At 39.9% G+C, this 15,275-nt stretch overlaps 1 protein-coding gene across 2 annotated transcripts; it reads right to left on the bottom strand.

Annotated features, from left to right (window-relative positions):
• Positions 1–4,494: 4,494 nt before the first annotated feature.
• LOC146573258 (multidrug and toxin extrusion protein 1-like) lies at positions 4,495–14,667 on the bottom strand. Of its 2 annotated transcripts, XM_085277931.1 has the most exons (16): positions 13,227–14,662; positions 11,889–11,990; positions 11,731–11,799; positions 11,360–11,508; positions 10,280–10,322; positions 9,343–9,387; positions 9,145–9,242; positions 8,776–8,873; positions 8,316–8,497; positions 8,133–8,241; positions 7,528–7,603; positions 7,069–7,138; positions 6,845–6,977; positions 5,979–6,073; positions 5,838–5,901; positions 4,496–5,765 (listed from the first exon to the last, which is right to left on the bottom strand). In XM_085277931.1, exons 1-16 carry the CDS (start codon positions 13,398–13,400, stop codon positions 5,521–5,523), a joined length of 1,752 nt encoding a protein of 583 aa, XP_085134057.1. In that variant the 5' UTR covers positions 13,401–14,662; the 3' UTR covers positions 4,496–5,520. The 2 variants fall into 2 exon arrangements, with proteins under 2 accessions (XP_085134056.1, XP_085134057.1); XM_085277930.1 differs by having other exon boundaries at positions 4,495–5,901; positions 13,227–14,667.
• Positions 14,668–15,275: the final 608 nt, after the last annotated feature.

Raw genomic sequence — 15,275 nt, 5'->3', positions numbered from 1 at the left:
GAGTGAACCAAGCCGCAGGCCCAGAGGCCAGAGGCCTGAGGGCCCCCCGCACCACTAGTTTTCTTGATCATGTCTATGGTCCAGCTTCATCAGATGCAGCGTGATACAGAGTATAAATCACACTATTCACGGATTTTGCTCCCAGTTCTTTCTCCTAGATTTCTCCCCTTTTGTGAATGAAAATAAAAAACACTTACAGTAAAAACTGCATTGTGCATTCAAACTCTGTCTCTTCTTCCGGACGGATGTGACCATGTTATCTTCTAATACAGTGGCTTGCAAAAGTATTCGCCCCCCTTGAACTTTCCCACATTTTGTCACATTACAGCCACAAACATGAATCAATTTTATTGGAATTCCACGTGAAAGACCAACACAGAGTGGTGCACACGTGAGAAGTGGAACGAAAATCATACATGATTCCAAACATTTTTTACAAATAAATAACTGAAAAGCGGGGTGTGCGTAATTATTTGCCCTAAAGGACTATTTAGCACCTCCTGGATGTCAGCTCACGAGGTTTGTGTGTTTTATTTTCTGTAATCAAGGATTTTTGATTGATTAACACTACTTACAAGAGCGCATTTTGATGTGTTTTGTTTTATTGTTTTGTCCGTGAGCAGTTCTCACGGGTTGCCAAGACCAGAATAAACCCTGTTCTATAACTACATCGTGCGTACGTCAATCCTTGAGGGTGCTACACTGTCCATAGGACAACTATTAGTCGTGCACTGCACAAAGTTGGCCTTTATGGAAGAGTGGCAAGAAGAAAGCCATTGGTAACAGAAAACCATAAGAAGTCCCGTTTGCAGTTTGCCACAAGTCAGGTGGGGGACACAGCAAACATGTGGAAGAAGGTGCTCTGGTCAGATGAGACCAAAATGGAACTTTTTGGCCAAAATGCAAAACGCCATGTGTGGCGGAAAACTAACACTGCACATCACTCTGAACACACCATCCCCACTGTCAAATATGGTGGTGGCAGCATCATGCTCTGGGGCTGCTTCTCTTCAGCAGGGACAGGAAGCTGGTCAGAGTTGATGGGAAGATGGATGGAGCCAAATACAGGGCAATCTTGGAAGAAAACCTCTTGGAGTCTGCAAAAAACTTGAGACTGGGGCGGGGTTCACCTTCCAGCAGGACAACGACCCTAAACATAAAGCCAGGGCAACAATGGAATGGTTTAAAACAAAACATATCCATGTGTTAGAATGGCCCAGTCAAAGTCCAGATCTAAATCCAATCCAGAATCTGTGGCAAGATCTGAAAACTGCTGTTCACAAACACTGCCCATCTAATCTGACTGAGCTGGAGCTGTTTTGCAAAGAAGAATGGGAAAAGATTTCAGTCTGTAGATGTGCAAAGCTGGTAGAGAGATACCCTAAAACAGCGGTCCCCAACCCCCGGGCCTCAGACCGGTACCGGTCCGTGAGTCGTTTGGTACCGGGCCGCGAGAGTTGAGGCTCAGGTGTGAAATGTATAGTTTTCAGGGTTTTTATCAGTTTTCAGCGTTATTTTGTTATCGTTTTTATCGTTTACTCGGTTTTCCTGGGTCTTTTCACGTGTGTTATGAATAAATTTTCTTTTTTTCGGTACCGGTACTAGTTTTATTTTGTTGTATTTGTTGTACACCTTAAAGGCCGGTCCATGAAAATATTGTCGGGCATAAACCGGTCCGTGACGCAAAAAAGGTTGGAGACCGCTGCCCTAAAAGACTGGCAGCTGTAATTGCAGCAAAAGGTGGTTCTACAAAGTATTGACTCAGGGGGCTGAATAATTACGCAACTTCACGGTTTGTTGAAGACTGGCCAGTCAGTTGGCTTATCTGAACAGTCACCAGGAGGAACAATGCCACCATTTCTGTGATCTAACATCAAAGAGACCTGCTTTGGTGATAATTTATTTGAATTTCAGGAGTGAAACCACACCTCGATACACACCCTTCCAGCTCTATATATTCTCCCCCACTTCATTCATATCTTATTAGCAAATGGAGATCTACCCTTTTGCCCTTTGATTCCTTCCTCAAACCGCAACCGGCATTTCACAAAATTCAAAGTGTTTTTCAAGTGATGTCAACTCATAATAATGTTTGACACAAATGCATAATTTTTTTCTTAAGTCAGGAATGCAGTTCCTCTTGGTGCCACTTGAGGCTGGCTGTGTCAGTCCTCAGAGAGACCCATGAACAGCTTAAGGCACTAAAAAGCATTTTCACAGCTTCTGGCATCACTGGATAGTTTCCACTCTGATAACAACTGCATGAACTTTTGAAACCCCATTCTCAGGGATACTCAAGTTAGAGGTATGGCTGCTTTGATTTGTCTGGACGCAGGTAGTTTGATCCGATTGATAACTACAAGGCCTAAAGTCCACTATTTTGAGTCAGTCAGACTTCTATTGTTGTGTCACTAGAATTATGGCTTTGAGCATTTTTAATGGACAGTCTGTCTAGAATTGTTGCTCTAAATAGTCAATATCTGTACTCGTGTTTTGTACCCACACAGCTCACTAACAAACGTTAGCTGGTATTTCAGCACGCTATCCTTTCATGTAAATGTGTTCACTGCTGGCTAAAAACAACAAAAGGTCGACTAACATTACTATATCTGTGAGTCCCACTGTGGGGCGGCTCCAAGTGGGCCATAAAAGTACTGCAGTAATGAGAGAAATTCCTTTTTAAGTTACTCCCAAATATCTTAAGTTACATATTTATATACATTATGTCCAAATTTGTATACATTTTATTTATATAAAATGTATATAATTGAATTTAAACTGGTAACAGGAGGTGGTTAGTTAGTTACTATTACTCATTACTCTGACCTAAATTTACTGAAGCTTGAGCACAGTCAGGTCACTGATGGAATCGAAAGCTCCAGAGGGGAAATCACGCCAGTCTAAAGGTAGGTGTTACCATGGCAATAACGTCTTGTTGTGAAGATGAAAGAGTCATGCAGTAGAGGAGCGGTTTATTGGCAACACCTGTTAACTGTGATTGTATCCAGTGTGCTGCAGCCATGATACCAAACAGATATAGTTCTTCAGTTAAGCTTCACAATTCATTCCTCTTGGGGGAAAAAGGAAACATAATTAGACAGACACTGCAAAATTAAAACAATTCTTTAATTACGTGACTATAACAAGTAATTAAAGAATTACGTATCCACTTAACACACGCATCCACTTAACACACTGTTTACGGCAACAGCTACACCCTTTTTGCGCATGTTCTTCCTTTTTCAGCTATTTATTAATAAGTGACCTTTATGTATATATATGCCTGTATATATTGTGCTATTCTTAGTTAGCGTATTGTCTGTCTTTGTTAATGGTTGTTTATAATGGAGCACTGTAACGAAAAAGAATTTCCCCTAGGGATCACTAAAGTATTCTGATAAATCTTCTTTGGTATTTGTATCCTTTTACACAGAGAAATCAGTTATTCAATGTGTTTTGGGGACATGCTGGCAAAGGCATTGAAATGTATTTTGTGTGCATACAAAACACTACATATATACACAGTGTTTGGGAGTAACGGAATACATGTACCGCCGTTACGTATTTAAAATACAAAATATGAGTAACTGTATTCCGTTACAGTTACCGTTTAAAAAGGTGGTATTTAGAATACAGTTACTTTGTTGAAATAAATGGATTACACTGCGGTACTTTCCTGTTTGATATTGTCGCGGGTCAGGACTGTTTGGGTTTTGTTTGACAGCTACGTTCTGTTGTTCCAGGCGGCAGCGTTACGGTTGCCATGGTTACAGGGCGACGCTCTCTCTCTCTCTGCGACTGTGTGTTTCCTGGGTGAGAGAGAGCGCCTTTTCGTTGTTGTTGTTGTTGTGCTAAGCTAACAAGCAGAATGCTACAAGCATAGCTCTAAAGAATGTAGCATCATGGGCATTGTAGTCCGTGCTGCAGGGAGAATGGACTGCCATACACGTTATGTGTCTGTGAGTGCGAGGAGGGAGAAAAAGGGGAGTGGAAAAGTACGAGGTGTCATCGAGCAATAACGGGAGCTGGAAGCATGTAAATATAATAATAACGACTTCAGCCAAGAAGAGTGCCTGACGAGCCCAGTTGTAAGTAAGCTATTAAGACTCGACTGTACACTGTGTTCGTGTTTTCCTCCGAAAACAATAAGTTCCGTTGAAGCAGCCTTTCAACGCCTCTCTCTGTTTCTCGCAAGAAAAGTTGACCCACACAACAAAGTAAAGCTATTTTTCAGCTACGAGCCGACAGGGACCCCGCCGTAGTAGTCAGAGCTCCCTTTACTACAGTTCGGAGCCGTGGACCTTCAGTAATAGTAATAAATCACACAGCAATAGTACATTCATGTAGTTGTAAAAAGCATGATAATATATTAAGTAATCCAAAGTATTCAGAATACGTTACTGTCATTGAGTAACGTAACGGAATACGTTACAGAATACATTTTGGGGCATGCATTCTGTAATGGAATACATTTTAAAAGTAACCTTCCCAACACTGTATATACAACAATAACCCCAAGGTTCATGCACGAACCCTCAACTAAAAAACAAACAAAACTGTCACTGGAGTTCTGTTTTGGTCAAGTAACTTCGACCTTTTATTGACAAAACGAGTACAGTTAAACAATATTTCTATAAATCATTACTGGAAGACGTCCCACTTTTCATACCACAGTCATAGTTTTATTCTGAAAATACAGACTGTAAAGAATGTTACTTTAGTATTAAAACATCAGTATCTTCCTTCCACCAAAACAGACCAAGTGCCCAATCTGGAACCAGTTCCACCCTACAATAAAAGTTTTTTGTTCTGTTATATTCTGTTCTCAAACTGAAATGTGGCCTGGATCTCACTGTCCTGCACCAACACTGGACAAAGGTCAGCAGAAAAAAGTTATATAGTGTGTAAAGATACACAGTGCTTTCTTTTTGCCTACAAGAGCAGGCCTAGTCCCAGTGAAGAGAGCGTGCTTTTGTGTTTCCTTGTCTTAACCCTGCCTAAGATGTACATGAAGGAAAGAGGTGGACTGCTCCAACAGTTGCAAGCAAGGATACACAGGTTTATCAGTGATGTTTAAAAGGAGTGTGACTAACTGTATGCAAACAATATCTTTAAAGTTGCTACATACTGCTACAGTGTGAATGGTATTACAGCAAAATATAAAATGAAATGAGAGGACTGGACGCTTCATAAAATGTGCATTAAATTATTTGCAGGTTCTGTATGTTACAAATTGACTGTAAAAATATCATCAAACTGATTATCATTATCAAACAGTGGCCTCATTTTACACACATTTTCATTAAAGGCCTTAATAAAGCTGTCCTTTGTTTACTACATATTCCGCCCTTTTCATCTTATTGAATTCATCTCTGTGGCCGGACACTGTAAGACGGGGCACAGACTGCACACAGCTGTTCCTCTGTTGAATCAACAGTGTAAGTAACCCTCCCACAAAAGAAGGTGCATTTGTATTACTTAGATAAACTTTGTGCTTTTTGTCCAACTGTCAACTTTGCATCATTTCAGCAGTGGAGTGAGGACGGTGTTGGTAATGACTCCAGCAGCGAGGATGAGGATCATGATGAGTATCGCCAGGCCGCGCCGTAACACCAGCTGTGACACTGACAGAACATCTCCCACTGTAGTGGTGTTGGTGGTTTGACTCTCTTCTGGTATTTGCATCTCCATCAATACGTGGTCCACCTCAGCGCTCTCACCACTGGATGCAATAGTACTGATTGGGGTCTGGATGAGATTAGAGTCTAGGGTTTGGAAAGAGAAGTATGAATAAGACACTGTAATAATGGGATGTTTCAGCCAGTTTGCCCACTCACCTCTATTTTCCATCTTGATCGTGTCTTTTTCTTCTTTGACGCGGACTCCCGCTCGCACTTCAGCCTGATCAGACACAACAGTCAATGACATGCTTTGATGAGTGAAAGTGTGATAAACTGTCAATAGATGCAGGTGCGCACCTCTTCAGCAGCCTTCTTCCAATCGAGTTTGCACAAAAATGTGATGAAAAAGATCGACTGCACGAACACGCAAACCGTAAGGCCTGCCCAAAATCCTACAGCAGAAAAAACAGAAGAAGAAGAGTTTTAATGGGTTGCCTGCTTGTCAGGCCGGAGGTACATTTAATTTCTGACTGCTGCACACATTTGTTCCCAATACAGCATAACCTGAAAGACTTAACATGCGGTGATTGTCGCTTTCGCATAGCGTCAGCAGTATATGCATCATTTTAATGAAAGACAATTTAAGGTAAGATTAGATAAAGAATACTGTCTAAAATGTTTCATTTAAAAGGTTAAAGATTTAATTTTTCCTATTAGTACTTTTTTTTCTTTACATCTAATGTATTTATTTTTCTATGTAATTGTAATTCTGAGCATTTTGTATTTCATGATTTTGTGTAAAACTGTAAATAATCACCGAAAGATGACAACAACAGCAAATAATATTTTCTCTTATCTTGAATATGTCACATTAATTTACTGTGAAGGAAAATAAAAGAACTTGGAATGACTTCACTGCTCTGCCACCCTCACCTACAACTCCCATTTCGGCTGCAAACCTTCATGGACAGCAACAAATGCTTCCCCAAAGTCACTGCTGATGTCTTTCCTCCCTGGCATTATTATAACATACTCGACTAGAAAACTACCAAAATGTCTGGTTTTATTTAATGAATATAATAAAATTAATTGTTATTATATAAAATTAGGGATAAATAAAGTACGACATATCTTATTTTCTCTTGTCTTGAATATGTAATATCAATCCAATGCTATGAAGGAAAACAAGGGAGCTTGGAATGCCACCCTCACTCAGTCCTCACCTACAACCCCCATTTTGGCTGCAAACATCAGAGACACACCAGTGGGTAAGCCAATAAAGTAGTACCCGATCAGGTTACACAGAGCACCAACCGACTGCTTTCCTACACCTCTGACAACTCCTCCAGTCACGCCCTGTAAACACAAACAGATTTCTCTGAATCACATTTTATATTTTTCAGTATTAGCCTAAAATGTTGATCACTGCTGTAAAATCATTTCTTACCGCAATTGCATCACCAAGATGCAAGAAACCAAACACCAACATGATGTCAGAAACCCTCTGCAAAATATCACTAAAAAAATATGTGCAGTTAAAATACAGTCAAACACCATGAAGCATACACAAACTTGAAAAACGACCTTCAATGCAATGAGCTCCATGTAACATGAAATTATTTGATTATTGTGTTCGTTTTTATCTAATCAACAATGTAAACCAGTCTTGTTTCAGTTAATGAAATGGACACTGGGACAAAGGGATGAATAACAAGCGTAACTGTTTTTTTTTAATTTGGCACCCGTATGTGTCTGTGAGTCAGCATGAAAGTTAAAGCCTTACTTAACATTCAACAGTTTAAGCAGCCACATAAAACAACCTGATGTGACCTATACAAGAATACCAAAATAAGTAACGGAGAAACTCGTCCTAGAGTAGAGGTTAAAGGTCAGAAATTATACTTACAGCTCTGAAGTAAAAATGTATCCAATTACATTTTTACAGGCACAGAAAATAGCGCTGACAAAGCACGCTATTATGACTGCAACGAGAAAAAGAAACCAGAATAAAATGCATTACACTCTTTTAAAATCATTCAATTTTAATATTGAAGGAAAAAGCGATGACAAGAACACAGAAAGCACTTTAAATACAGCAGCCAGGTTTATTAGATTACATTTTTATTGATTTACTCTGATGGGTCAAGAGGACACAGGCAGCCAGTGGATTTAAACCCATGACCGTTTTGCTGTGAAGTACCTTCCTGCATGGTTTATAGCTCGGTACAGCTTCCTTCCACAGTCCAAAGACATCCATGCTAGGTTAGCTAATGATGGGATAAGCTCCCATCAACAATATGGTATTGGATAAGCTGTTAAGGAGGTGGCAGGACGGATGGATTTATATTTTATTACATTTATGCTTCATATGCTTATTTAACAATATTTTATTCAAAATTTTCTATTCATGAGGCTCAATATGAAATGAAACTAGAGCTGCTACTGCTCAGTTATCAGTATTTTTAGTGCTTTCCATTTATGTAACACAGACAATAATACGTCGGTTCTTACATGCACAGATGATGGGGACTTTGCTTGACAGCTTGGCCTGCTCGATGTTTCCTGCACCAAGTGCATTCCCAACCCGTACGCTGGCAGCACTAGCAAACCCTAGTGGAATCTATGGAAAAAGTCCATGTGTAATTCCAAAATGTAACGCCAAGTCAACATGCAAGCAAAACTGAGTGGAGTTACCATGTATGCTAGAATGGACAGCTCGTAGGTTATTGACTGAGCTCCCAACTCGGCCTCACTGATCACACCGGCCAGGAATCCTCCCACTTCAAACATCCACCACTCCAGACAGAGCATGAGCATGCTGGGGACAGCCAGCTGGACAAAGGGTCCCCACTCCTGGAGACAGTCAAGGGACCAACCTGTGGGTCAGAGTGACTCTATATGTCATCTTTCAAACTATTGGTTTAAATTATAATTTTATGATAGGCCTAGGATCAACAATTACCAATGAAGGATTTACATATATTTGACCTTACCATGAAATGTTATTTAAATCCCACACGTTTTAACTATTACAGAGATGTCTTAAAGTTTATTGAAACCCTCCTGTTAAAGAATAGTAACTGTCACGAATGACACAGCAAAATAAAAACATTTCAGCAAGTTCAAGATTCCCTGTAGAAGTAAAATGACTGACCTGCCCATGTAGCCTTATGCAGACCTCTCAAGTACATGTAAATGAATAAGACTGCTGCCAGCAAATACTGGGAGATGGCATTGGCTGCTGCTGATCCACTTAAAGACAAAAACACCGTAAAAAATAAACATTTAATGCCACATATTTAAAGTGACAATCAAATGAAACGCTATCAACAGAGCTACCCAAACTAAAATTAGAAGGTAATGTAAGTTTTATTTGACTTTTTAGTCATTTAATCTATCGTGCAATCTGTGTTAAATTCACTGAATCATTAAATAAAGAATTTAAAACACATTAGTTTTCTTTGACTGAATTTAGAGTTACATTCAACCAATGATGTCACAGGAATGATGGAGGAAAACTTACGCAACACCCAAATCCAGCTGATGGATGAGGACGTAGTTGAATATTGCGTTAAAGACATTTCCAATTGCTCCAGTTATAACTTGAGGACATATAATTCCCTGTACACCAAAGCACAAAATACACATAACATTCATGTTAATGTTTTAAATGCACAGCCAACTATTAAGGTAATGTTGGGCCATATGCACGTTCAAGCACCTGATTTTGAAGATACCTCCCCTGCAGCTGGTACATGAAAGCAGCCTGAAGAAAGCAAACATTAAATGATAAGAGACTCATTGACAGAAGCGAAGAACAAATTTGAGCACATGATCGGATCTTAGGTTAATCAGCACGCTAACACTTTTTACTGAAGATAATAAACAGCCAAAGCTGAGAAACATGTCAAATGACAATAAGTTACAGTTACTACAGATTCATTGCATTTATATGCCTCCACTGAATGTCATTAACCCTTGTCTACTCTGTCCCAGAGTTTGTGGGATTGCTTTCTGATTTTCTGCAATATAAGTGCCTTAATGTGACTGTTGTGAATTGGAGCTGCTAAAAAAATGAACTGAGCTAAGAATTTGGACAGTTAGCTAAGGTCCTTTGAATCTAGGCAAGGCTTGTATGTTGTCCCTGTGCCTGTGGGTCCTCTTTGGGAATTCCAGCTTCCTCCCACAGTCCAGAGACATGCATATTAGGTTAACTGGTGATTTTTAAATTGGCTGGAGATATAAATGTGTTCGTGAATGGTTCGTGTCTCTTCATTAGCCCTGCTATACACTGTGCAGGTTGTACCCTGCCTCTAGACCTGTGACAGCTGGGATAGGTTCCAGTGCCCCTGCAACCCTGATTTGAACAAGTGGAAGAAAATTTACGGATGGCTTGAACTGAATCCTCTGGGAATAATGAGTGTTTGATGTTAATACATTGTAATAACAACCTAAAACGTTAAGCTGCTTCTGGAGAAAAAGTCGTCATCAACCAAGATCAGCAGGCATCAAACATGAAAGACCGCACAAACCTAACCATGTGTAAATCTATTAAACTGTTAAGAACTTTGCATCTGGAACAGAGATCTAACAGATCTTTTAGCTGTGCTGAAATTGGTTATTTAACACCTTTCAAAACTCTGTCAAATCAAACTCACCGGCAGAGCAGGCATGAAGATCTTCACATAGAGCTGGGAAAGGCTTCATGTGGAAATGAAAAGACAAAGTAAGCCTGCAACACTGTTGATGGTGACTGCACATAAATTATGGGCACATTGTATTTTTCTTGTTCTTTTACTTCATTCTGCACATTACTGTTTCCTACTTTGGTAAACAACAGTGACTTCATTGTGTTATGCTGTAAAATAAACCCTGTGTGACCAATGATGATGCTTCATTTTTGAACTTATCAGATCCAACTAATCCCAAATAGTTTAGACAAACTGAAAATGCATCTCAGGTCTCGTGATGTCAATTACGTTTTTTGCAACTTTACCCAAAAGTCGAGACATGTCACTGGCATGTTAACATAGCATGTAGTCTGAGACGCTGCTGGGCTGTAAACCAGTACACAAATCTAACCAGTTATTCCTCACAGGTTAGTAATGATGAACCCTAAACTCACTTGCATAGAAAGCTGAGTGACTTTAACAGCTGACATGCAAATTGCTGTTTTCCTGAGTTTAATTTTAAAGCCCTGCAAGTACAAAGTTAAATATTTCCATAATCTGTGTGAAGAGGTCATAATTTGTTCTCCTGAATGAAAAATTCATGCCTTTGCATTACTGAATTCACATATTTGTGTTATGTTTAGAAAAAAGTCAGTGAACAGTAAACAGTAAGAACCAGCACACTGACAGTTCAGATTAAAAACTGAACAACGGTGGTGAAGAAAGTGGAGGATTTAGCAGTTAAACAGACATTTCTAGTCTATGATACTTCAACAAATGAACAAAACTGGTTTAAAAATATTTTTACACAGCTGGTACCACAGTTCTTTTTCTTTTTGGCTTTAGCTAAAATCTTTGTTCAGGAAAACGTCTGAATTTTCCAGTGCTCAGTTAACTGTTCACTGCCACTGCAGGTATAATGTGCTTTTAGATTACTGCATTGTTTTGCACAAACTAATAGTGCTTGGCATTTTGCATAATTTGTGTTTCTTTAAGAGTGAGACAGACACATGCTCAGCAGTGTCACAACATCCATGCGTCTGTTATTGCTGGTTAATAACGGCTCACCTGGCGACCTCTGGACTCTGTTTGACAGCAAGTAGGAGAGGCTCAGTGTTGATGAGGATGGCCCAACAAGGGAAACAGGCCAGCAGCAGAATCAGAACTCCCCTCTGGAGAATCACACCCACACGCTTCAAGTTACCGCTCCCATACGTCTGCGTGAAACAGGTAGACAGACGCTCGGGTGAGAAAAGTTGGAAAACACAGAATCCCACCAAAGAACAAGGGTATGACTGATCATAGAAAAATAACTCCACACAAAAGCTCAGTGTTGAGATGTTTAAAAGGGCATTCCAGGAGAACCTGGGAACCCAGCTGTGCTGCTTGTGTTTGTCTTGGTTACACAAATAAAGTGAAAGCTCTGGTGAGGACCCTACCTGAGATATGAGGGTATCACAAGTTAATGACAAACCGGTGCCAATGGAAATACCAGTGACGTTAACTACCTGCAAACGAAACACAACATGCATAAAGTGGGGTAAAAAATGATGCATATTTACAGTTCAACAACAAAGGCACTGAAATGTCTGCTCACCGCAATTGATAATGCTACAGCTGCAAGTTCAGTTTTCCCCAGGTGACCACAGAACACCGTGCTGACAAAACCGATCATGAAAATCATGAACTGGGAAATGACCTGAAGTACAGAAGAGGAGATCCTGACTCTGTGTTGTATTTAGAAATACATTTAAAGGAAAAATAAATAAGTAATGAATATGGTTAAAACATTTAGTAACTTAAGGATGTTAAACATTTAAGAAATATTGAAGCAAATGTATGTTGTTGAGCTTTAAGCAAAATCTGGACTAATTTGACATATAATCCAAATAAGCCATAAAAACACAATTAATGCATCTAAAATTAAATAAACATGATGCCAAACTGATAGGTTTGTAGCTTGAACCTATTCGCTGGAACGTTGAAGACAATATAATTACACAGCAAAGCAAGACACAAGGCACCAAAGTTCTCTGGTTTACTCATGCATGAGGGAGACCTGCCTAGAGCCAAGTGTCGTCCCACCACTTGACCTCCATCAGACTCTCAGCCAGGCTCCCCATAGCACTCCTTTTATTGTGGTTACATGAATATGCATAGGGTCATTAACATATAGCATCTTACATAGGTATACATGTGAACAAAGAATACTGTGTGTGTGTGTGTGTGTGTGTGTGTGTGTGTGTGTGTGTGTGTGTGTGTGTGTGTGTGTGTGTGTGTGTGTGGTACTGCTGATCAAAGGGTCATATACATGAAAGCACAAAGGCAAACATCCTTGACACGGGAAGAGGGTAGCCCCCCCCCCTCACCCTAGATGGTTCACCCTAGATAACACGGTGAGGAACTCCTGCAGCTCATCTAAACAAAAAGCACTTAGACTAGAACAGACGTAGCTACGTTAATCCTACCATAAAACAATAAGAGAAGGTACGACCTCTCTCGTGCTCCCAGGATGTGGGTGTGCATTCTAGTGTGGAATACACACCAAGCCTCTGCAGCCTGTTAAAGATCACACAACCTATCACTACACAATTAATTATACACCTCTAAGCATACATGGTTAAATATTTCTAAGCATAAATGACAACCAACAATACAAAACCTAACACAAACCTGTCTAAGCAACTAAACAGATATAAACAGCTCGGTCCTACAGTCCCGGGTTTGTTTAGTTTAAACAAACGGGACGAGATATAACACAGTCTTAATAACGAGTCCCAAGTTTACTGACACATGGCACAACGTCTGTAGTAAATCAGCTCTTCCTGTCAGTAACATCACACAGAGAGCGACAAACAGGGATGCCAAATAATGTCCGAATAAAAACACCACTACAGTTAAATATAGCTATTCAGTTGTGTCCACACAGTCTTACCACTGGTCCCGCTAGTTTGAAAAGTTGCACAAGCTCATTGCGGTAAACTGTCGGAATGAATCCAGGGACACATTTCTGGCAACAGCCGCGGGAGCTCTGTGCCACTTCACCTTCCTTTAAATCCCCCCTCGCTGCCTCTGTGCATTTTCCTGCTGTTTTTACCGAAGCTTCCATAATTGAACAGATCCAAGTGTTCTCTGCAAACAGCCGGACTGCTTTCTGTCACTGCTTCGCTCTCAGCAGCTACTGTATCTAGTAGAGGCTGATGTTTTGATAACGGGATCACGATGAGGAGGGGCCAGACACGCGCTGTAAGTTGAGGAGTGTCCTCGTGCATGTGTATACTGCTGCTGGGAAGTTTGGGAGTGTTTACACTTGTAAATAGCGCGTGCCACAGCACGGCGACAGACCCGCTAAGTGTGTGTTTAACACTCTCTGTCTAATCTATGGGGAAGGAAGAGAAACCAAACAAACAATTTTTATTTTAGTTCAGTAATTGGAAAAAAGATAAAAAATCTAGGTGGACAATAATTTCATAACAGTAGAAGTATGGGTGCAAAAAAACAGAACAGTCTTCCTCACACTGACTTGCATAAAGTTCGGTCCTCAAACTAATATACATTAACATACTTTCATCAGAAAAAATGTTGAAAATTAATAGTTTTTGCAGGTCAGACTGTCTGCAGAGTCTGTTTGCGATGCTGGATTGTTTTGCATCTGGGCAACTTTGGTTCAGGTGGTTGAGCAGGTTGTCTTGCAGGATCCTTGGGTACTGACCCCCGAGTTTGTTTGTGTGTGTGTGTGTGTGTGTGTGTGTGTGTGTGTGTGTGTGTGTGTGTGTGTGTGAGAAATTGTAAGAAAGTCCTTAGGTATAGATAAAAGCAATATATGAACGTGTGTGTTTGGGTCAGCTGAGTAGGAAGGTGCTACACATAGCAGCATGGCTGCTTTGTTTGACAGGCGCACAGACACAGATAGCTGTAGGTGGCCTGGTTTCTCCCTCTGACCTATCCTCACTCCTGTGTTTGTGTTGTTGGTGCCTTTTAAACAATTTTATCAGAATGGCGTGATAAATAATAATAATACAGTGTGTTGTTCGCCTGCCCAAGAGGCTGTGCATTATTTGTATATTACTTAGCACTTAGGAGGTATCTGTGGCTATAAGATGGTAATATCACAACATTCCTCTTTTATATACAATCTATGTTTTTAACTCTTGAAAATGACTCTGAACAAGGTTATGCAAGTGGTGCAGGACTTCCATAAATATTAACATAGAGAGAAAAGACTGGAAATATTGATAAATGATAACTAAATAATGGGTAAATAAACAAAAAAACTAACAGTATACTATATGTAGATTAATTGTAAAATATTGGTCAAATTAAAGGTTTTTTTTTTTAATTTATGTACAGATTTTTAATGTATTTATTTCGGCGTGAGTCATTTCGATCTTCTACGTCTCATGTTCACTACACCTGAATACGTCTTAGTCTAGGAATACAATTACAGGGTGTTTTATAATGTTGATAAAGATTATCTACCAGTAAGAGGTTTAGTTTAAGAAATTAATCTGGTTTAACTAGACTTATCATGGGAAAGTCACCTAAATTAGAGTGGCCCGCAGTAAGAGCTTTCCTTCATGATTAAAAAAAAAGTACCTGCTGGACTGACACAGCATTTCCACAAGGATAGTCTTTACAGCTGGTGGTTAAAGTGAGCACCTTCAGTTAATGGAGCCGTTTCATCATGTAGCTGGTGCTACAGAAGTACAAAGTAAGCAAGGGGCAGCTAACTTCAAATGTAGTGTCTGAAACTGCTCAGCAAATTTCACCAAACACAAACTGTTACACATAAACCGCAGTTTGGCACACACTGTGTCTGCGAGCCACAGCTGTTCCAGCGGTCTACAGTCGCCGTAGTAAAGAACTGGCAATGAGTTATTCACGTCACTGTGGAGGAATTAAAATCAGCTTGCAAAAAAAAAAAAAAAAAAAAAATGCAGTTAGTCACACTTAATTCATGATTTAGCAAAGGGGGAAAGTCGCT

The sequence above is a fragment of the Mchenga conophoros genome, linkage group LG6 (genome assembly GCF_057382185.1).
Source record: "Mchenga conophoros isolate Kocher_MC1m ecotype Shallow Benthic linkage group LG6, M_conophoros_male_GT1.1, whole genome shotgun sequence".
Taxonomy (NCBI): domain Eukaryota; kingdom Metazoa; phylum Chordata; class Actinopteri; order Cichliformes; family Cichlidae; genus Mchenga; species Mchenga conophoros.
This window is presented reverse-complemented; position numbering and strand designations above follow the sequence as displayed.

Coding starts and splice junctions, on each gene's coding strand:
- LOC146573258 (XM_085277930.1), bottom strand. CDS start 13,400: ATGGAAGCTTCGGTAAAAACAGCAGGAAAATGCACAGAGGCAGCGAGG. Junction 10,323..11,359: donor CAGAGTCCAGAGGTCGCCAG/GTGAGCCGTTAT, acceptor TTCCACATGAAG/CCTTTCCCAGCTCTATGTGA. Junction 7,139..7,527: donor TACATTTTTACTTCAGAGCT/GTAAGTATAATT, acceptor ATATTTTTTTAG/TGATATTTTGCAGAGGGTTT.